General features: G+C 31.3%; 1 protein-coding gene and 1 long non-coding RNA gene across 2 annotated transcripts; one reads left to right on the top strand and one right to left on the bottom strand.

The window, feature by feature from the left end:
• The first annotated feature begins 6,536 nt into the window (after nt 1-6,536).
• Nucleotides 6,537-10,254, top strand: LOC111407346 (c-Myc-binding protein homolog). Its single transcript, XM_023036767.1, has 5 exons — nt 6,537-6,663; nt 8,558-8,630; nt 8,734-8,782; nt 9,125-9,248; nt 9,916-10,254. The coding sequence occupies exons 1-5, from the start codon at nt 6,661-6,663 to the stop codon at nt 9,985-9,987; spliced, it is 321 nt and encodes a 106-aa protein (XP_022892535.1). The 5' UTR covers nt 6,537-6,660; the 3' UTR covers nt 9,988-10,254.
• A 6,761-nt stretch (nt 10,255-17,015) lies between these two features.
• On the bottom strand, nt 17,016-18,424 carry LOC111408192. Its single transcript, XR_002705294.1, has 3 exons — nt 17,723-18,424; nt 17,559-17,649; nt 17,016-17,471 (listed from the first exon to the last, which is right to left on the bottom strand). It is a non-coding gene; the product is annotated as an uncharacterized LOC111408192 (long non-coding RNA).
• Between the last annotated feature and the right edge of the window lie 6,039 nt (nt 18,425-24,463).

Below are 24,463 nucleotides of genomic sequence, written 5' to 3'. Positions count from 1 at the left end.
TTTAGGTAGTTGAGCAAATAATTTGATGTTGGTAGGCTATGTTATATTATTATTTGGCATTTTTGGATAAGTAATTCGGCCATTCTACTTTTCCGTAGGCAATGTCCCTAACTTACCGATGGTGGCTACCATACACATTGAAGGCGACAATGTAGTTAATAGAAAGAGGTAGCAATCGACATGCGTTCGTTTTCTTTCAGCATCTATCAAGGCTTCATACACCAAGGAAAGGAGAACGAATCAAGAATTAGTGCCCTGGTAGTTTGTTAATTTTATAATAAATACTATTTGATGGTTGTATACTAAATGACCATAGTAGAGACAATTCTCCAAGAATTTGATTATAAACACACTTTGGTGGTTATATATATATATATATATATATATATATATATATATTTGTGCTTGTGCATCTCCAAGAATTCGACGACAATTGATGTTGACAAAATTTGCATACATCATCGGCTATAATTATTTATTGTAGTTTTGTCATGGATTCATATGGTAACATCTGACCTGAATGTTGTGCAACAACATATCCTTATGCATCTTATTTGTAGTCAAGTATACTACCAACTATAGACAATGATAGGAACCTTCTGTCGGGACCAACAATTTCACTTTCGGGATATGATGAAATATTTTGCTTGTGGACTTAAACACGACTAATGTCTTCAAATGGTAAAGCAATTTTAGTGACAATATAAATACAAAACATAAAATGTCAGAATTGTGACATGCAAAAAATAAAAATAAAAATCATGGACAAGTTAGGAACATAAATATTTTGTCGGGACTGACTGTTGAACTATCGAAATGTAATGAAGTAATCTATATATGTGAGAATTTTGTTCTAAAGTTATTGCTATAGGACTGGTGTTTGCAAACGATAATGGAATGATAATGATAATATAACTAAAATTGTATAACGCCATCATTCGGTCATGTAGAATACAAGTTCAACTAGTTTCAATCATCAAACCTATGTACATGAGTAGTGTTATAATGAGGTTGGAACGTGTGGTCCAATTATGGCGAACTCTACTATAGCGAGTACATTTCCTAATTCGTAGGGTACACTCGTGTCTACATCGCTTGTTGACGTAGGCAGTTTTATCTCCTCTTTACTTCTACTCGTCATCTACGTAAACAAACTTTTCCTCGTGCAATAAGATGAATCTAAATGATTGGTCACACCTGAAATGTCGAGATTTTAACGGTAAGAATTATGCACAAATAATATGTCTACATTTAATACCATGAAAGTGAAACTTTCGAATATTTAAATTCATGCTATAGAAAAAGGTAAAATGAAGGGTTTCGACAGTTTTCAAGTGTCGAATTCGACAGTTTAATTATCTATCCTGACAGTTTTTAAATTTCGAGTTCGACAGTTGAGATGTCTAACACGACAATTTTAAATGAACTATTCAACAGTTGAACTGTCAGAAAACTCGAAAACATGTATTTGGTACCTTGATAGAAATTATTGAAAATATTAATGGTCATAATTAGTTCTCAACTACAACATCATAACATCTTCCCAAAAATAAATAACTCAATACTTCATTAAATATGGAATCCTTTTGTAAAGGATATTGATATCTTTACTTTTCAAAAATATTTCAAAGACCAAACAAACCAATGAAGAGGAGTTTCAAAATTTTCAAATAATTATGACTATGTTGTATTTAACATTTACAAAAATAATAAGCTACAAAATAAAAATATAAACAATTTCTAATACTAAACTCTCAAAATGGATGTTGAATCCAATAGTAATATCTTCTTGGTCAAGGAATGAAGAAGATGAATAAGAAGTTAGGATTTGCTAATGGTAAGAATATGTGTTTATGTTAACTTTTCAAATTTTTTTATCTTTTTTTTTTAAACCAAAATTCATATTACCCAATATAATAATCATATATCTAATGTTTATAATATACAAATTAAATCATTACATCATAACATTAATGACATTCAAATCAAGCATTAAATACTCCTAAAAAGGTGTCACTAAGGGTAATTTCGATCTTTCACACCAGAAAAGTGACATTTTTGAGCATCTTTAGTGAAAATGAAAATTTTTTGTGGGTTTTCAAATTTAGTAATATTTATGAAAATTCTCCTTGTTTAAATCGAATATTGTTGAAAATCTTTATCATTATTCTTCCATGGTTTTTAATGTTAAAGTTAGTTAATTGTGACATGAAAGATTGAGTGGTGTCAGTAATGTGTAGATCAAGAAGCTCATGGATCTAAACTTGATTCCAAAATCTCAAATTGGTAATAATAAATGTGAAGTTTGTATTTAAGAGACATTTCAAATCTGTTAGAAGGGATACAAACCCTTAAAATTGATTCATAGTGATGTTTGTAATTCTAATAGATTGCCAACAAGAGCTGATAATAAATATTTTTATAACATTTATAGACGATTATTCTAAGTATAGCTATATTTATTTATTAAAATGAAGCATATGATAAGTTCAAAATCTATAAAATTGAGGTAAAAAATCAATTAGAACGTAAGATAAAAATCTCGAGGTCCGATAGAGGAGGATAATATATTGTGAATAATTTTAGGATAATGGTATAATACAAGAAGTGACATATCCTTATTCACCACAATCCAATGATATTGTAGAAAGGAAGAATATAACTATAATGGATATGATAAATGCTATGCTCAGAAGTTCTGTAGCACTTGAAACTTATGGGGTGAAGCTGTCTTAACTTCTTGTTACGTATTAAATTGAGTAATTGTTAAGGATAATATTAAAAGTCTATATGAGCTATGGAAAAAAGAGATTTCCTAGGTCATATTTTCTAAAAGTATGGGATTGCTTGGCAAAAGTAGTTTTCCCTGATCCTGAAAGAAAGAAAATAAGACCAAAAATTGTGGATGCTGTTTTTATAGGATATGCTCAAAATAGTAGCGCAAATAGATTCTTGATTGTAAATCCCGAAGGAAGTGACACTAAAAATAATAATATCATTGAAGCTAGAGATGTTACTTAATTTGAAGATGTTTTTCCATTTAAGACTACAATTTAAGTGAATCCTTGACTTCTAAGAAAGTGTTTTCAAATAGTACACCATTTAGTTCATCTTTAGAATGTGAAGTTGAACATGAACTTTGTAAGGATAAAAGGACTACGAAAGAGAAATCATTTGGAGAAGAATTCTTTACATATTTAGTTGACGGTGAACCTGAAACATAAAAGATGTTATAGTCTCTACTGATGTACCTTATTAGAAAGAAGCTATCAATGATGAGTATGAGTCAATTATACAACATAATACTTGGTTTTATGTGATTTACCTCATGGTAGTAAGGCAATAGGATGTAAGTGGGTATTTAAAAAGAAATTGAAAGTTGATGGAAATATAGATATATACAAACTTAGGTTGGTAGCTAAAGGATTAACTCAAAAAGGAGTTGATTATTTTGATACATATTCTCCACTTGCAAGAATAACTACTATTAGAACATTATTAGTATTAACTAGTATTCATAAATTGATTAGTAATCAATTGGATGTTAAGATTGTATTTTTGAATGGTGATTTAGATGAAGAACTATATATGGAACAACCAGAATGATTTAAAGTCAAAGAATATGAATATAGAGTATGTAAATTAATGGAATCATTATATGGATTAAAGCAAGCTCCTAAACAGTGGCATGAAAAGTTCAATAGAGTTATACTAAATTATGGATTTGAAATTAATTCACATATTAAGTGTGTATATTGCAAAGAAGATAACAACGAGCATGTTATAATTTGTTTATATGTAGATGACATATTAATAATTGGAACAAATTTAGGATTCGTTAATAATGTGAAGAATTATTTGTCAAAGAATTTTGAAATGAAAGATTTGGTAAAAACTCATATAATTTTGGGAATGAAGTTAATGAAAATATCAGAAAGAATTTCACTAAATCAATCTAGTGCTACTAAAAGATGTTGGAAAAGTTTGGGCATTTTTGACAATAAGTCAACTCCATATGATTCAAATGTGCACTTGAAGAAAAAATTAGATGAACCTAGTTTGTAATTTGAGTATTCTCAAATTATTGGATCCTTATTGCACATAGCAAATAAGATAAGACCTGATATAGCCTTTGCTATTGGAGGACTTAATAGATATACTAACAACCCTAATAAAGAATATTGGAACGCTCTGGAGAGAGTGCTTAAATATCTCCGAAGTACATTAGATTATTCTATAAGCTATAGAAATTTTCCAAATATTATTGAAGGATATAGCGATACAAACTGAATAACTAATAATGTACTTATTAAGCCCCTGTTTGATCCCCATTAAATTAAATTACATTACACTTTATTTTTCTCTCTCCTATTTTCAACCATACAATCTTTCATAAAATAATATTATACGTAAATCGAAAACTTTTCCTTACTTTTCAATCACTCATTTTTCTAAAAAATATTATTCCCCCCATTTTCATTTTCAGGTAATGGGAATCAAACAGTGGCTAATTCTACAACTAGATATGTGTTCATGTTAGGCGGTGCAGCCGCATCTTTGGATTCAAAAGGACAAACAAATTTATCTACAAATACTTTAGAATCCAAGTTAATAGCATTGGATTCAACATGTACTAACGCTGAGTGGTTTAGAGATTTATTATTAGATATACCAATAATAAGTAAACCAATTTTAGTTATTTCAATACATTGTTACTGTAAAAGTAGTAATAGACTTGTAAATCAATCTCACTCAAATAAGAAGATGAATAAACATATTCAAGCAAGACTGAAGTCAGTTAAGGCTTTACTTAAGAGAAATGTGATTTCTCTCAATTTTATGGGATCTAAAAAGAATTTATTAGATAACTTAATCAAAGCTTTATCCAGGGACAAATTTAGGATTGAATTCAAGACCGGGCTAAAAAATTTCAAGTCGGGCTAGTATGTGAAAAAAAAATTTACACATTAAAAATCAGTTTTTACCAAAAAGAAGAAGGGGAAATTACCCTAAAAAAATATTAATTGGGCCTGGTAGAGGGGGGACTACAGCCCAGTAACCCCCCCCCCCAAATCCATCCCTGGTTTTATCAAAAAAGGGCGTTAATGAATTATCGAGGGGTGAGCTTAAGCCCATAAGAAAACACCTCTAGGAGTAACCTAACCTTTGTGATTGAAAATTTCATGAAGAATGTTCAATGTGGTAGGAACAACTCGCATTGCATGACCCGTAATAGCACTATATTATTTGTGTTTATCCCTATGGTGATAGTGCTATGACTGTGATGTCAGGAAAGGTTTAACCTTCAATGAGTACGGTGCGAGTTAGACGCACACTTATGTTTAATTTGATTAATTTTCATTATGAGAGTGTTGAATTTGTTACTGTAAAGGGGGTGAATTTCACATTATTTTACACACAACAAAACAAATACTTGAAATATACTCTCTAGTGTATATATATATATTTAATTTTGGCAATTAATGCCCTAAAAGGAGAATCTGCAGCGAGCAAAAAGGGCTTTTATCTTGGAATCGTGCAGTGCCGGAAGTACCTGTATGAATGAGAGGCTAAATGACTTTAGGACAGAGTTTATCATAACTCTCTTGTGCCATTTTTTTTTTTACTCTATTATCATATTTTTATTATTTGACTCATGCTTATAGTTGATAATTTATTACAGAAATCACAAAATATTTTACAATAATTCAAACATAATTTGAATAATTTTGAAAATTGAGTATTAAAATTTGTAGTTTATTATTCTTAATTTACAAATATAGAATGCAAATACTCCAAAGTCACTCTCTATTTGTATGCTATATAATTACATTTAATGAAATGGTGAGTTTCAACGCTCCTCTGTTTAAACTATTCATATTATATTGATTACTCGTTTGATCCCCTTTCTTTTAAATTTTAATGCTCGGAATAGTATTTTTTTTTAAAGTGTGTGATTGAAAAAGAAAGAAATTTTTTTCCATTTACGTGTAATATTATTTCATGAAAGATTGTGTGCCAAAAATAACAGTGAGAAGAAAAAGTTGAAAGAAAAATTGGGCCAAATTTTTTTGTCATTGAAATCTATAAAATGTATTAATTGAAAAACGAGGGAAAAGTAATAAATGGTTGTTGAAAGGCAAAATAAAGAGTAAAAAATAAAGTGTATGTTGGAGTATGTAAAAAATTTATTCTTTAAATTTAAATATTTTTTTTTTTATGATCGAAATTCTCGTTAAAAGTAAAGACTCTATTGAAGATGCTGTATGAGTATTAATTAGGTCATTTATAAAAATTTAACGATTTTGCAATAGTTTATACATGGAAATGGTATTTACCAAAGGAGAATTCTCCATTTACATAATTATTGTACAAAATAGTGTTCATAATGTGATGTGACAATTATCCGATTATTGATGTACAAGTGTGATATTTGAATTAAAGGTTGAATCTCGTGCTAATTATAGACATTATTATATAAACAATTATGTACATGTAGTAATTTACTTTACCAAAAATAATCCACGTATATTTACCAAAATAGATTAATTCACATATTTGTACCAATCTCTCTCTCTCCCCCCCTCCTCTCACACACACAGAAGGTTTCGCCCATTACCGATTGCTGCGAATTGAAGTCACCACTGCTATTGGAAGAAGATGGTAAGTTACGGTCCCTCCTAATCAATTGATCTCAATTTAGTTGATTGCTATAAATCGAAGTTTGCCGCATTATAGATCAAAATGGATACGGATTTATTTATTTAAATCATCTATTCAAGTTTCAACTTTCAATTTACAGAATGTTATGATTTTGGGGAGGAGAAGTATTGTTAGTGTATGAAAAATGGATATCATTTTGTGAATGGGATCTTTCGGAGCAGAATTTATTGAATCTTAAATTGTACAACACGGGTTTGCGGTTTTATTTATTCTTATAGGCACATTTCTTGTTGCTTGGATTATGTGGATTATGCTATTGATAAGGCTTTGGTATGTTCTCTTTGTCTTGCGGTCGCTGAAGTGTAAGGCATCTTGTTTCCGTCTTAGTTGCTGTGCTAAGGGCTTAAAAGTATTGATACATGGCATTTCAGTATTTGTTGCAGAATTTTGGGTTTTGTATCTACAACTATTTACTTAGGGAACATAAATTGGAAATTTCTCTTTAGTTTTTCAGAAACAAAATGGAAAATTTTATCCTTTTATTTTTCTTTTGTTACTAAGTTTGCCTTTCGTTGTTAAAATAATGATTAAATTTCACTGCATTCAAGAAAAAGGCACGTCTATACAATAGTTTATAGGACACATTTTTAACATCGATAGATCTGGAATAAAATGGAATTGATTTTTATGGAAAACTTTGTACTTTATTTGTTCTTCATTTTATATATTCAACAAGGAAACAAGGGGTGTCACCTTAACTTGGAAACTTTTTGAGTCATGTAGTTAATATTTTATTGAGGGTGGAGAGTCAAATGCTATGTAGGCATTCTTTACTTTGGCGTGGCGCTTCAATCCTAAATTTGCTGTTGATTATGATATATTTGTTCTCTTGAAATTTGCTTAGTTTGCATTGTTACACGTCATAGAAAATATTTTAATGTACAACCCTATTACTAAGTACCTACTTAGTGTGTGTTTGAGCCACATTATTTTGAAAGAATGTATTTTGGAATAGTAGATTGATGGAGAATGTGTAGTTAAAAAATCTGGAAAAATTTTGGATTTATGTGTAATACTGTTTTGTTGAAAAATGTGTGGTTGAAATGATGTTAAACGACTATTTAAAAATGTATTTTTTTTGAAAGAATGCGGCTCAAACAAGGCCTTAATGTAGGTTTTCAGTAGCAAATGTTACGAGTTATTACCCTAGAAATGGTTAAATTGTCTTGTATAAATTTTTCATATGGTAGTTTTAGGGTGTGTTTGAGCCCCATTATTTGGCATTATAATGAGATGAATAGTGTTTTTTTTTTTATTTTAAAAATGAGTGGTTGAAAATTTTTTTATTTACGTGTAATATTATTTTATTGAAGATTGTGTGGTTAAAAGTAGGAGAGGGAAAATTTTAATTTAATGTAATGAGAAATAATGGGGCTCAAACGGGGTGTTAATTTTTGCCAAAGCATTTCAGCACATTTGTGAGAATTAATTTTGATAAGAAATTTGTCAGTAACCAACTCGATCATGTCGGTTTTATATGACTTGTTGACACCAGCCCAACACACTCCACAGGTGAATCTTCAGTTTGATCATTGTTTAGATGACACCACTAAAGTTAAAAGCACAACGGCTTATCATTAATGGACTTGGGAGTTGGACTGTGATGAGAGGGGTGCAGTGTGGTCATCAACTCATAATATGATTGCATACACTACAAGAGCAGTATATAACGGACATTGAAGTATTATCTAAATATGACGCGTTCAATTGACCCCTAATTTTTCATTTCTCTTTCTCTTCTGTATTCTGTTCCTTGATATGCAAACATGATTCTTTCTTTCTTTCCGTTTTCAAAATTTCCCATGTTATTTTCATCATTTAAGTCTTTTGACAGGAAAAGGAAGCCAAGAAGGAAGCGTTTAGAAAGTACTTAGAATCCTGTGGAGTTCTTGATGCTCTAACAAAAGGTTGCAACTATTTTAACCTTTATTTTGACTTAAATTAGTGTAGTTATTACAACTTCTTTTTCTCAACGTGTCCCCCTTGATAATAATGTTCTCTTCATTGTAGTGCTCGTTGCTCTATACGAACAGCACGACAAGCCTTCCTCAGCTGTTGAGTGAGTATATCACAAGCAACCCAAAATCATTGTTTTCTCTTGTTTTTCTAGTATCAATATGGTGCAAAAATGCCTGAAAAGATAAGATTAGTCCAGATGTAGTTTTAAGAGTCAAATGTTTCCTTTGATGTTGGTAATTTGGATTCCAAAAGGCAAGAAAGGACCTATTGCATTTCGATGTGACTGGGGAAAAGAGTTGCCTCGTCATCCATTACGTTTCCTAGTTGTCCTAAACCTGTTTGTGACACATGTGCATCTTTCGTGACATACTTTCACTGAAAAATAATCTTGTTGAAGCAATAATCATATAATGAACACCTGCTAATATTTCTGAGTTGACAGGTTCATCCAACAAAAATTAGGTGGTCCGAGTCTGTCTGACTATGAAAAGTTGCAAACGGAAATGTCTGAATTACAGATACGATACAATGAGCTTTTAGCTGCACACCAAGAAAAATGTCAGGAGGTATGACTTAGTTTATTTATTTTTCTGCTGCAGTTATTTCTTTCAGCTTGTAAGAGTCTCAGAGTAATTTTCTTTCTTTTGGTCAATAATTTTAATGCAACCAAAACTCTCCGTGAGAATCCATCAACACCACTAGTTGGTTAAGGGCAGAATTTTCTACTCCTGCAAGTTCCTTAACATAGTTGGGCTTCCTTTTTTTTATTTTTTATTTTTATTTTTTAGTTTTGTTTTTCTGTTCAAATAATTTGTTTTCATAAGGGGAAATACCTACTAGTTTTCTACTTCTCATTCCAGTTGCCAAGATCAGATGGAGTTTCAGTTAATAGATCAGTGAGAATCTAAAGTCAATCACCTTGCTTGAATTTCTTTATAAGTTTGTACATTTCTATGTGTTTATTTCTTTTGGGTCTCTTGGAGGACCAATTGACGGTTATGAAGATAAGGTAGTGAGTTGCTTGTAAAGCACATTCAAATTGAAGACTCGTTGAAGGTTTCTGACAAATTTCCGTCGTGCAAATAAACACAAGCTATTGAACTTGAATGTCGAGAGCATTATGTAGAACTTTTAATACCATAGATTAAGATAAGATTTTGTGCTGCCGTCATTTCTGAATATCCTGTGCCTCATAATCGCTTTTCCTCATCTTTCCATAAATTCTTCTTGCAGTTCGAGGAATTCAAAAACTCCCATGTCCAGGCATCAACTAAAGAAACAGTCGAGGGTGAATCCCCTAGCTAACTGCTACAAGGATTTAGGATAGCATTATTTAATACGATCCTGAAATTCCGGTTTTCATTGTTCCAAAACGTGCATCTAGAATTCTTAATTACTCTGTTTCGAAGTTTCTGTTGTAAAAATCCCACTTTAAGAGTTAATATCACAAGTACCACATACATTTGCTTGACACACTACCGAGTACATACTGACTTGCTGATTGCTAAGGGTGATTTCTCATTGGTGTAATTCCATTCCATTTTGTTACCTTCAAATACCTTTTTGAACTAATTTGTATTCATCCATTTGAATTTTCCTAAAAAATATTGCAACCAATTGTCAGTTTTTCTTTCTTGTTTGAATCGTGCTATACGTACAATCATGGTTGATTGCTTCCTACTTGGTATCATCATATTTATCCATTTTAAAAGCAATTTTCTACATCACAGGCCTGAATTTTGACAACACGTGATTGTCAACCATTGTTGTTAACCAATGTCGTATACTTAGCTTTATTCTTCTTGTTTATTACATGTGATATCAGAAGAGAGCGCGTACTGAAAGTTGTGAATTGCTTTAAAGTAAGCAGATATGTTGTTTCTAAATATGTTTGGATGTGCTATTTTTTTCTTGCTTATGAGTAGAAAATGTGACTTATTTTGATAATAGTCCATTATTTTTGGATGTAGTAACTTTAATTTTAAGCTCCACCAACAAAAAGGTTATTCATTGTGGAACGAATTTATTTACTAAGGGCATGTTTTATATATATATTTTCAGGAATTGAGTGAATGTGTAATTGAAAAGAGTTTTAAAGATTTTTTTACGAATTAGAGACTTAACGAGTACATTTTCTACCATACAAGTTTTGTAAGTGTAGCCAAAAATATCCCCAAACATGTCAAATGTTATTTAACAATGGGGGGAGGAAAAGTTTGAATGAGGAATAGAAGACTTCGCACTCTATCTGAAAGGCCTTGAAGCAACTTTGACAAGGTACCTGAACAAGCCACATGAAAAGGACCTGCAATTAGGGATAGGAACGGTTGAGTCCTGCAAATGTAACTTACTTCTGTTCGGGTCTTTATAAAGTAAGTCTTTGCCGTTGACAAATGGGAGGTGACACATTTATAAGCCCTATCTGACAATGATTAATATTTAGATTTCAATTTAAATTAAAGTCAATAATTAATTTTACCATGTATTTCAAACTTTTTAACAATATATTTTATCAACTTCTATCAAAATTTAATAAAATTTCAATTTTATTCTCCTCCAAATAGGGGCTAAGAGTTTATTATTATTATTTTTTATTAGCAATCAAGTCAGACAACTCTTAAGAACCATTCTGGTTAATTTTGATGAAAAAATCCAACAAAATTTTAAGGAGGTAATAAATTTTATAAGTATAATTATCTGTCACATGTACCAAAATACATAAATCTATAAATCTATAGACTTTTGTTCTCTTCTCTTTGTGTAAAATATTATTAACACAATTCTCTCAAAATCAAAGTAAATTAGTTAGAAGGTAATAATTTTTATTAGCAAAATCATTTGTCATGTGTACCAAAATTAATTTGATGATATTTGAATTCTTTCAATATACATCGGCATCATAACGAGGTTGCTTCTTCTTTTCTGCTTTTGATTTGTATGTATATTAATTTTAATTCATGTTTGTATACGTAATCTATCCGCATATTAATTCATGGTTTATTAAGTAAATTCATGTTTTACCATTAATTCATATATTTTGATTCATACGCAATCAATTCTGCCCTATATTATTCTTTCACGTATCAATTATGTGTTTTGATTGTGTCACATTAGCTCTGCTTTTAATTCTACCTTTGATTTCTTTATATATGAAATTCACGTGCATATTTGTAGTTTTTGCATGTTGGTAAAAATTTAACCATTAAAAGATTTAGTCAAAGTTGTTAAATTATATATATGAAGATTCTTTTTCTCAATGCATGTTTGGTAATTAATTTTTATATATAAATTCATATCCTGTCCGTTTGGTAATTAATTTTTATATCATATTTTGTTTGTATGATAATTAACATTTTTAACATGATTAAATAATTTTAGATGCTCCTTTATAAACTTAAATTGATAATCCATTATGTTGTTGCCCTTGAAGTAGCTCAATATTATAATTAATATTATAAAAGAATATTATCTGCTCCTGAAAATTATGAATTATAATTTTCGAGGTTTCAGAAGAATATTGACATGTTAGTCCTAAAGAAGCACGATTCTGTAAATATTATATTTGCATAGAAATTATCCTTTGAAATAGATAATGTTTTCTAAATAATAATTTGTTAATGTCTGTGAAATAGTACACTATTATTATGTTTCAGTTATATTTTACTTGTTTTTGAAGAGCATAATTAAAAATTATGTTTTTACTCTCAAAGAGTAAAGTGTTATATAATTTATTATTTCAAATAATAATATGTTATTGCTCTTGAAGAGCATGACATTACAATTCTAATATTTTCAGAAGAATATTGATATTGATCTAGAAGAAACAATAATAAAGTAGCATGTGGTTTGAAGAATATGTCATGTATAATTTATGAATTTGTGTTTATCTTTTAAGGAAAACAATAGACTTTTGGGGTACTTTTAAAAATGGCATGGTCAATTCATTGAAATTTCACTTTGACTTGTTAACAAATGAATATTATCACAATAGCCTATTAAGTGGTAAAAGACAAAAAACCCTTAAATACATTATATATTTACAAAAGATAGTTTTGTTTAAAAGAAATTATTACCATTTTAGTTAACAATTAAAAATCAAACACTTCTCACTTAAAACATCAAAATCAGCTAACTTTTGTTATTTGTTTATTCCAACACAGATAAAAAACTCTCATATTTCATCTGCTTCAACCACAAAAACTGAAAAATATATCGAACACGGAAGTCAAAAATTTTGTTGCTATCAATCTCGCTAGATCGGTAAGAATAAATACGTAAATTTAATTTTATTTTCATTAAATTATTGTATGTTTTAAACGATAAATTTTATTTCAACATATAATATTAATATAGATAAATTTTTTTAATAGATCTATAACTTTTTTAAGCTTTTGATGAGAAAAAAAAATCTGTATATATGAAAATGTAGCCGGACGAGTATCAAGCATTAACAATTGACAGTTTGACTGTGTTTCAGTTGTTTTCGACGAGCCGTCGGCCGTTAAAAGTCGGCTGTCTGGTTGTTAAGCAACTGGCATTTTTTTATTATTTTTATTGCCATTGATATTTTTCTTGTAATTAAAAATTTTATTTCGTCATGCAAATATGGTTGTAGTCCCAATTTGTTACTTTGGTGATTTCGAATTGGACGAAAGAGATCAATGGGTATGGAAATGGATGAGTGATAAACGTGGTAATATCGCGATTTCTATAATATCAAGTATATCATATGCAGAACTCTATAATAATTTACAGAACAAGTTGAATATTGATCCCTTTCAGTACGACATGGGACTAAGATTTAAATTCAGCGAGCATGCATTCGTTCCATTTCACCTATAACGATTTTTTCTGATGCTGAAGTGAATTGTCTTTTTCAATTGAATAATAAGCACACGACTCCTCTTTGCATGGCTTTAGTGGGGAAGGATGTCGTCAAAGGTGAACAAGTAGACTCGGATGGAGAGGATCAAAATGCTAATGATTTTTGGGATATGAAGGAGATAGTTCGTGAAGATGATGTGGTTATTACAGAGACAGTTGCGCACAGAATTCCCTCCGTAGTTCACAACAATGAGAATAAAAATGCAAATACTTTTACAAATGAAAATTTGATTGCTTTATCCCGGTAGAAACATGAGCGGGGATGGGACTTCAGGGGCTGGATCGAGTGGATCGTCAACTAACTCATCACTGTGGTTCCCAATTATAATGATTTGAAACGAAGAAAGATTTGCAAGAAGCTGTGCACCTAATTGCACTGAAATACAACTTTGAGTTCAAAGTGAAAAAATCTAACCAGTCGTTGTTGACGATTAGTTGCTTAGATGATAGTTGCAATTGGCATTTGCTAGTGACGAAGATGGACAGGAATGAGTGCTCCGTAATTTGCAAATATACACGGGAACATACTTGTGAAGTGAGAGTTCATCGAAATGATCACAGGCAAGCCCAAACTTGGTTTATTGGTCGACAAATAATGTAACGCCCCGAAAATTCTAAAATAAAAAATGTAATTGTTTTGTAGGTTACATTTTTATATTTTGAAAAAAATTTGAGGACTAAAACCTATTTAAATTCAAATTTTATTTGGATCAAATATTTAAATATTAATATAGTAATTATAAATATATCGATATTGGGCTCATTGAATATCTAATAATTAATCATGCATATTTGACACGAGAAAAAGCTGATTTGGATAAATCAGCACTAACAAATTGTAGTTTGAAGAAGTTGATAAAAACTAGTTTTCAAATTGAATTAAAACTGCTGCCATGTTTATGGGATTATTATAATTTTTGAATTGTGTGCTTTTATGGACATGTGTAAAAATGGTAGAAAAAGGTATGTTCTTTTTATATGATTTATTTACTTGACTTTCATGCCACGTGTTTGTTAAATAGGAAAGGAAGTCATTTTTTGTTTGTATGGATTATTGGGATTGGGACTTTTTTTTAGGGTAGAAACACGATTTTTTGACAAATTTTTAGGCCTTCGGTATTCCCTTTTTAACTTTAAATACTATACAAGGTTCTTATTATTTACCTTAGAAAATATAAACAAACATATGCGACGGTAGCAGCAACATATCCAAAAATGAGTTTGAAACGTGATTTTGAATTCTGGCTTTCAAAAACTGTTTTATCTCACAGGGTAGGTTAACAAGGTGCTGTTGCTTTTATTCTATCTAAATTATTTATTTTATGTTGTTAAATTATTATGTTGATGAAAGTTTAAAGATATGATATGTACATTATTGCCATCCAGTATCAAAAATCTGATGTTTATTGAGCTCTTACCAGTTTCTAAAGATACGATGATGGTGTGATATTTTTGGCACATGTATTTAAATATTTTTATTTGGGATTGCACCATGATTTTTCAAGTCTTACTGAGTATTCTCATATATTCATCCATTTTCCCTACTCTTACAGGATTGAATGAGTCGTCGGTTGGCGGGGCGATGAGGTGCGATCGTGATGTCAAGATTATTTCAAACACATTAAATCCGGTGTAACACGAATATAAATTTTATTTCCAGTATTTATTTTGTTTGTGTTTATTTCATGAACCAATGCCTTGTTTGTAAACGATGATATAAAATAAAATTTATTTTTTGGAATTGTTCATATTAAACTAAAAGGAAGTTTATGGTAACGAATCATACTTATTTTATTGTAAATTTTTTGTCATTATGGATAATTCACAAGTATCAGGATTCACGAATGATCTACAAACCATCAGATATCATTAACGACGTCCGTCTAGAGTACGTAGCAATCATGAGCTACCATAACGCTTGAAACGCTTTTAACGACGCTTGGAACGCTTTTAATGTCAGATATCAATACAAGTTAATTATTGCTACATGTCAAGATGCCAACATTCAAATTTACTTTCTTATATTCGACATAATTGATAGCGAGAATGATCTGTCGATGCGTTAGTTCTTCTCAAAGTTCAGGGAAGTAATCAGAGAAGTCGAGAACCTTACATTTATAGCCGATCGGAGACCGTTTATAATAAATGGTATCGCTGAAACTTTTTTCGATGCACATCATGGGAATTGCATATACCATATGCAAGGCAACCTGAAGACCAGATATCGGGGTAAAGACATCGTTTTACTATTCAGAAGAGCGATTGAAGCTTACATCGTCGAAAAGTGTAATAAGTTCATGGTTGAAATAAGAAGTAAATCATTCCAAATATGGGAATATCTAACGAAAATGAGGATCGAACATTAGGCGCACTCATATTTTTATGGACATCGATACAACATGATGACGTCAAATAACGTGGAGTCTTTCAATGTATTATTCAAGAAGGATCGAGAATTACCTATTCTCGCACTAATTGAGAATATTTGTACCAAGCGGCAATAATGATTTCACGATCGACGTGCGGAATCACAAAGCTGCACAAGCCTGCTAGCCCCGGCGCAAGAGAAAAAGATCTTCAAGGCTGCAGAGGTTGCGAGAATGTTGAATGTTGAACGTTGAACTACTGGACGAGTTACGCTTCTTTGTGAAATGTGCACATAATACGACATACATGGTGGATTTGACTGATGACATGTGTACTTGTAAACAATTTTAGTTAGAGAGCTTTCTATGTGAGCATGCAGTCAGGGTGACTATGCATTGTGGATTTGCAGCGAAAACATTGTGCTCTCCTTATTACACTACTGACTATGGGAGAGATGTGTATACTGAGACTATATTTCCTCTATTAAACGAAGTCGAGTAGGAAGTTTATGACCATATTCTCCCACTCAATACATTGTCACCACCTCTCATTGAACCGCGTGGTCTTGGATGTTTAAATGCATCTAGAATACCATCTACCGAAAAATTTTCTCGACCACGTAGGTACAACAGGTGTAAAGCAGTGGGACATACTAGTCAATTTTGTACAAGTCAGGTTCCCCTAAATGACAGTTAGACCATTGTCCATTGTTGTCGATTTGAAATAAATAGTATTTACATTTATTTCACAACATTCACCATATCGTAATTAAATAAACGATTGTTTCATACTACAAAAAATTTCAATGTCCATACATTACAAGGAATAATTACGAAAAAATCAAAGAATAATTACAAATAATTAGAATGAATAATTAAAAATAATTTATGGATCACAATAATCTATATCCATGACTGGTTGATTCCATCAATTTTACGTGCTATACTAAAAAATTTAATATATTTGATTGCAAAAATGTCATATTTGCCCCTGTAAATGAACAATAATGTGTTAGTTTAGTTGCAATTACGTAAAAACTAATTTTTAAATTTTAAAAAAATTTACAAACACTTACGATATGAATTGTCTCACCGTCGTCGTGTCCCGCAAGATGGCTAGTCCGTCCTACACGGTCATGCCCGCCTGTCTAGCCATCAAAGGAATAATCACAGTCATCAACTCCAAGTTTAGCTCGAGCTACCCCTGTGTCAGATATGAATGATCGGAATCGTACACATATATCGTTGAGTCAGCAAATACGATCTTCAGAGCAATGCAGTGATAATTCATGATCACTGGAATGTACATATACGTACAATTCTCCCATGACTTTCCTCAACACTTGGTGATAACCCGATGACCCACTCGAGCATATACTCGGGTAGCGTGTACTCGTTACCCATAAGTTGGAATGACTGATACTCAATGGTAACGACATGAAAAAACTCAATGTTTGGTATTATTCGGTCAGGAATGTAGAACGATTGTGGATATCTCTTAGCTCGATCGCTCAATAAATCGATGGCCAGGTCGATGTGCTATATCAAGAAAAAAAAATGGGGAGTTATTTCATGTTATAAACTAAACATAATGTATTAAAAAAGTAACAATATCACTTCACTTACATCGTCAGCAAGTCAAGCCTCCTGAGTGATGATATCATGGAACCACTTGTATGCGTCTAATATCGTCTTTTTGGCTATCATCCGGCTGGCTCTAAAAAATAGAGAAAATATTAAACGCAGCACATATGAGTTATCGTAGTCTACTAAAATCATACAATACTTACCCGAGCAAAATTCTTCACCACTTAGTCTCGAATGCTTTCCATTTGACATGGTTGACCTCCCGAAACAAATTGGAGTATGTCCCGTCAACAAGCCTTCTCCTCTTCGTCTCAGCCGTGACGGTGCTCTCGACTTCTTACCGACCACCAGCTCTAGCGCGTCAAGAGCACATTTTTTAGCCTCAATCACGATGGTCGTCTTCTCCTCTTCCACTTTGGGGACCACCACCTCCTCTAGGCTCGCTTCCTCTTCCGTCCCTGATGGGGCCACTTTCTCCTCTGTCACCGCTCCCGTCCTCGAAGGGGCTACCCACTTCTACTCCACGGATAACCAAAATAATTCCAATGCATCATCCGACCACGACTGCCGATGACCCCCCTCTTTATCACCCTTTGGTCACCATCTCTGTCACCCCATCACCTGCCGACTATATCACTCAAAGTGCTGCAATCTCATCCTGAAAGTCCACATAATGGTCACACAGCACTCTAACATCATCAGATAAATATTTGACCCTTCCTACCAACTATCGTCTACCCTCTTTGACAAGACCCGTTCTGAATAACTTTAATGGATTCGATACGTGTCATGCGTTGATGGTAAATACCAGCTGAACGTCGGACCACCACCAAGGCAACCTTGATTCATTTGACTAGAAAATATTTTTAACAAAATTTTGACAGAGTTTCCCATGAAATATGAGCTTAAACCACCTGAACAATAACCAGATTTTCTCAAATCAATACCTATATGAATAGGGTACGACAATCCCTAAAAATACAAACTATTCAAATAAAATATTTGCAAATTCACATTTACTTGCTTTACAACCAACAATTCTCAAATATACTAAAGATATCAATTATCTAAAGAGCCCATAATGAACTTTTCTGATGTAATCTACATGTATTCCAAAAGAATACATAATGTATAATTTAATAAAGGATGTCATACAACCTATGACGCATGACTCAATTTGGTGGTTTGACAGGCTTCAAAACTGCTCGATTTGACTACTATCCGTATGATAAAGAAAAAGGTAAAAAATATATGAGCTTAAAACCCATTGAATGGATAATTTGCAAATAAGTAAACTTTTATCATTTGTGTATATTTTCTGAAAATTTTTGCACTACTAAAACTTCTAGAAATTCTGAAATTTGAAAACACTTTTAAAATCAAACATGAATACATCATAAAATTTTTTGTTCTTCATTCTACATATGTAATTGTAAAATGTAACGAATATAATTAATATGATATCCGTGAACATCTGTGAAATATTGCTACTGCTTAATACTATAAGCTGAAAGCTTTACTCTAAAAATTGAATTAACCAAATTCTATAATCTGAAATCTAATAAGCTGTATAAATACAGAAAAATCACACCAAAAAGTTAGCTAATGGATAGCTTTACTCATGTATAGAGTAATCTCGATGTACAAGGCAAAACCACTCAAATTTGATAATTTGGTCATACGTACGCAAAGCTACCTCAAAGGCTAATCACACTAGTACATGGCCAAAGCCTATGTGTGTACAAGAGTGGGTCCCAAAGACCTCTGATAATTTGATAAGTTGGTCATACACTATGGAAACACGTTCACAATAGTGCAGAGCGGGTAAAATCACCATAACTAGTCATACACTGTGGAAACACATTCATACCAGTGCAGACTAGGGTAAAATCACCGGGTATTTTCTGATGGTTTTAAAAATAACTTTAAATATGTTGAAATATTTAATATTCATATAACTTGCTAATCAAATGATTTAATTAAATTGAATTTAACTTTAAAAACAACTGATTATAAATTCACTTTCTTCTAAATATCATGCTGTCAAATCAATTGTATGAAATAATAAATTTTCTATTCCAACATAAATTTAATAAATATTAATTTCTGAAAAATGAGTTATATATCCACTCACCAAGTCATAGTCGATCATGGTTTCATTCTTCTCGTCCCCTCATTTTCAAATACTAAGTATGATATCGCGCTCTCGCTACAATAAATCATATCCCTTTACAAGATGCCTTGAGTATTTTCCTATCATTAGAAATAATAATTTACTAATGGAAACTTTATATATTTTATTTCCAACCTCGTAATCCCAAGTAAGGTCACTAACAACATATACTCCTTTATATAAATTATTTTAATAACAAAACCCCAAATATTTAACACTTAATTTGGTTCCAATACTAAAAATCCACGAAAATTAGATGATTGACAAAACTAGCGCTATAATTCCGGAATGTTGAAAACTAGCACCAATGTCTATATATTAAAATTTGTCACCTAAAACATTGACAAAACTAGCACTTTTCTGGGCAGGATTTCAACAACAGCACCTGTGTAGGATTTGTCCAAAAATTGCTTATAGTTATTACTTAAAAATGGAGAAATCAACCCTAATTCCTTAATTTAAGTGCTTAACATCATATAATCCCATGAAAATCAAAAAATAAGTACTATTTCATAAACTCATTTCCAAAGTTTCCCCCCTTTTCTTTTCTTTTTTCCAACACCAATCTTTCAATATATATTTCTTTAACATACTCATGTTTAATACCTCAAATAAATGTCAATAACCTCTAATTCTAGCTACTTTGAATATAACCAAAAATTTCATAAACCCTAAAAGAAAACTTAATTCAATATACTTACACTTTCCTCTCAAAATCAAATGAGAAATTGAAGAAATAGAGCACCAAGCTTGGAAATCCATTTCCTCTTCTTCTTCTCCTCTTCCTTTCTTCTTCCTCATTTTTCTTTCTTGTTTTCTATTTTCTTCTCGGTCTCTCTCGACCCTTCTCTCGTTTTCTCCAGTGTTTGTGTGTGTGTATTTTTTTTAGAGAAAAATAATGGGTCAAAGGTTTATAAAGATCCACTTACTAAAAATTGCAAGGGAAGTCCCTCAACTCCATTTTAACATAACATTTAATCCTTCTAGCTTCCCTTAATATAAAAGTAAATTCCAAACTTAAATTGTATCTAATTTAACCATCAAATATTGTCAATTATAAAATAAACCCCCAATAAAATATGTTATTTTATTTTAGTCCTTAATTGACTTTGACATTGACTAGTCAATTTTTGATTTTTGACTAAGGATAATTGGGTTGTAACACTCTTTATCATCTCTTGACGCAGCACGTTGACCTCCTCCACGATAAATCCTATCAGCTCTCAACACAGCATGCCGACCTCTTGCACCATAAATTCAATCAGACGGGCATACAGATCATCAAAATAATGATCCTAACTATATGCGGGAGATCCACAAGGAAAGTCTCTGGACAGGGGAAAAGAAGGTTATGCCCTCGACGGAAGTGATGCCCGCGGTGGAGGCGATTGTCAATCAACGGGACGCGCTCCTACACAAAGAACATTACAAATTCTTAACTTAATCAACAATTGCTAACTCATACAAAATGGAAATCAATAAATGGTATTCAATTCACTTATGCAATCTAGGTCATGGATTGAATCAGACATCTGATCGTCTTGAGTGTGCGGAATGGCTACTTCGCGCACAAGACCCTAAGCCTCTCCTTCATCGACGGTATCGAATCAATTATTACATCAAGCTGATATATTGACAGTTCAAATTGTTAACAATCATGTAGTGAGATTTTAAACTACTTACAATGTAAATCACAAATGTATAATACTCACATGAGGATTATCGACAATTATTTTCCAATAGGACATCCCTCTGCTCAAGATGCTCGCCAATGGTGCATCCGAGGGCAGCGTGTCTTTCCTCACTTCGCAAAGTAGATACCTAATAGGAGGACGGTCTCATAAGCCCAGATCTGCAACACATAAAATTATTATATACAAATTTAATAGAAAAATATTTTAACATTGATTATGTTAATCATTTACTTGCAGCGCTAGAGATAATTCATAGGTGTTGTACTTACACACAGACACTTTGGGCTTCGAGTGCAAGTCCCATTTTCAACCCCACAGATAGTTGTCAATGTTGTCAATGATCTCTAGATAGAAGAGGTCGATCGCAATCTTCTTGCGGTGACATCGCACCACGCTCTTAAGGATGTAGACCAGACCTAATTTCAATCTGTCTAACATTTGGTCACACCTCCTGATTGTTTCGATCAGCTGCAGTAGAATCACCGTCCCTTGTCCCTGGAAGTAAGCATCATGCAACTTATTTCTTCTCTAAGTCCCATCACTAGCTACTTCATTGCCTGTAATCTTTAATCCAAAAATCAGAGCAAACTCAAACATAGAAAAACTGGCGACTTTGCCCCTGAGGTCGAAGTGGAAGGCATCACTGTCAATTGGACTTTGCAACTGACATAGAAGTGCATCGATAATCTGCCCTAAGTACTGCACCTCTTTCAACTGGTACATGGGCAAAGAAAGCACTAGCACAACATATTTGCATGCTGATCATCGAGTAGCTCAAATACAGTGGTGAAACTGTTAAAGCTATAGTTCCACGTAGCTTTGCCTAGCATCCGTCTCAACTCTGCGTCTAGATTATAATACATCCTGCAAAAATTCAAAATGTTAGAATATTGTACAAGAGATAATGGAATAAAGTATAATAACAGAAAATTAAGTGTACCGAATTGTAATTATTATACGCAAGACGTAGATTAATTTGAAAGATTATTCTATAATAAATATTATTCTACAATATTATCTATAATATAAATATTATATATACAAATTTCAACAATAAGAAATTATTAAAATAAAATAAAATAAAAATATTATTTACTTAAAATTTGAAAAATGAAAGATTTGTTTACGAAGAATATTTAATTAAAGAATTTTAAATTAAAACATAAAAGGAAAAAAAATAAGAGATTTGCTCATTTGGTTAAAACAATTTCAAAAAAAAAATTATAATAAAAAAAAATTAAAATAAGAAGAAAAAGAGAAAGAGAAAATAAAAACAAAGGAAAAAGAGAAAAATGAAAATGAAAAAAAAAGCTGTTAAAAAGTATTTAAAATTAAAATTGAAATAATTAAAATTAAAAATAAATAATGTTTTATTATGATTGAAAATATTCCGTTTTATCATAACACGAAAAGAATTAAAAATAATTTTAAATCAAACAACAAAAGAAATTTAAAAATAATTAAAAAAAAGAAATTTAAAAACAATTCAAAAAATAAATTTAAAAATAATTCAAAAAACTATAATAAAACCAAAACAAATTAAATAAAAAAATAAAAAACGTGGAAAAAATTATAGGAAAAAAGGGAAAAAGAAAAAAAGTCAGCTGAGCCTACTTTTCACTGTCGGTTTGCAGAGACACAATCGATTTCCACCGACTGATAGCAGAAGCCATTTTTTACGAGCTCAAGGCCCCTTTTTTTGTCCCATTAACTACCAACCATTTTCTATCTAAATAATCAAGAATTTACATCAATAATAACAATGTAATCCACAAAAAATCACAAAAAAAGTCAAAGGAAAAATCAAATGCTTAAAATTCCAAAGTTCCTGACCTTGTTCTAAGAAATATGGTGATGGTGATGGGGTAGACTGTGAAAATGTTGAAGCTTGACCGAATCAAACCTTAACAGTCGACTGTGTGATTTTTGAAATTTTTGTTCTTTTCTTTTTCAAATTTTCCTCTTCTCTCTCCCTCTCTTAGCAATATAGAAGATGCTGGTAAAGTGAGAATCTTGTCCATTATTTATCTAAAATATTTTTTTCATTTTTTTTTAAAATTTGTCAAGGGCCAAGGAAATATGGCTTGGTCAACAAGCCATTTCCACTTATTTCCTCTAGACTTATGTCATGTGAGCATTGATCATTATATGATTATATCATGTTTAATTATATTCTTCAAAATTAATTAATTAAATTATATCTTATATAATTAATTAGAAGTTCAATTTGTTTTTCCACGACGAATTGGACTATCACTGGATGAATAATGACGCGAAATGAGAATTCAATTGGACATTTAACAAAGAATCAAAAGATTCTTCAATCTAAAGAATTCTTGTTTCATGTTTGTTTTCTTTATTGAAAATTGGTCATTGATCGTCGCTAGCCAAATAGGGATTGAATTCACTATATTTCTAAAATTAATTAGGGTAATAAATGTGGTCCATCTTCTAAATATTATTTGTATCTAGTAGATTTGATACATGTACTAGATAATTGTATGGTGTTTGCAAATTGAAGTTTGCGAAATTATTACTCAAAATTTAATTTATTAGCATAATTTTCAGCATTTTAATAAGCGTTAGTTAAAATACTAGTGGGTATAAATCTCAGCATTTTAATAAGCGTTAGTTAAAATACTAGTGGGTATAAATCTCAGCATTTTAATAAGCGTTAGTTAAAATACTAGTGGGTATAAATCTCAGCATTTTAATAAGCGTTAGTTAAAATACTAGTGGGTATAAATCTCAGCATTTTAATAAGCGTTAGTTAAAATACCGATAAAAAGTTTTACACTTTTACTTGTTAAATATCTCCAATTAATTTAATAGAAAACAAAATACTTTCAATTTTTGTTTAAGAAATGCTATTATGCATCACGCCAACGTCATAATTCTCTCTCTTATAATTTGCTTATGGTCAGAGCTTAATTTCTTCATCGGGGTATTTGATAGTGCAATTAATCCACCACATTGCACTAAAATAAAAAGTAAAGAACACTGGGAAGAAATACGTGGTTTTAACCCTTATCTCAAGCAGGTGATTTTCATAAAGCAATTTACTGATTGTTAATTTG

The sequence above is a fragment of the Olea europaea genome, chromosome 13, assembly GCF_002742605.1.
Source record: "Olea europaea var. sylvestris chromosome 13, O_europaea_v1, whole genome shotgun sequence".
Taxonomy (NCBI): Eukaryota; Viridiplantae; Streptophyta; class Magnoliopsida; order Lamiales; family Oleaceae; genus Olea; species Olea europaea.
The sequence above is the reverse complement of the archived record's forward strand: the minus strand, read 5'-3'. Positions and strand labels throughout refer to the sequence as shown.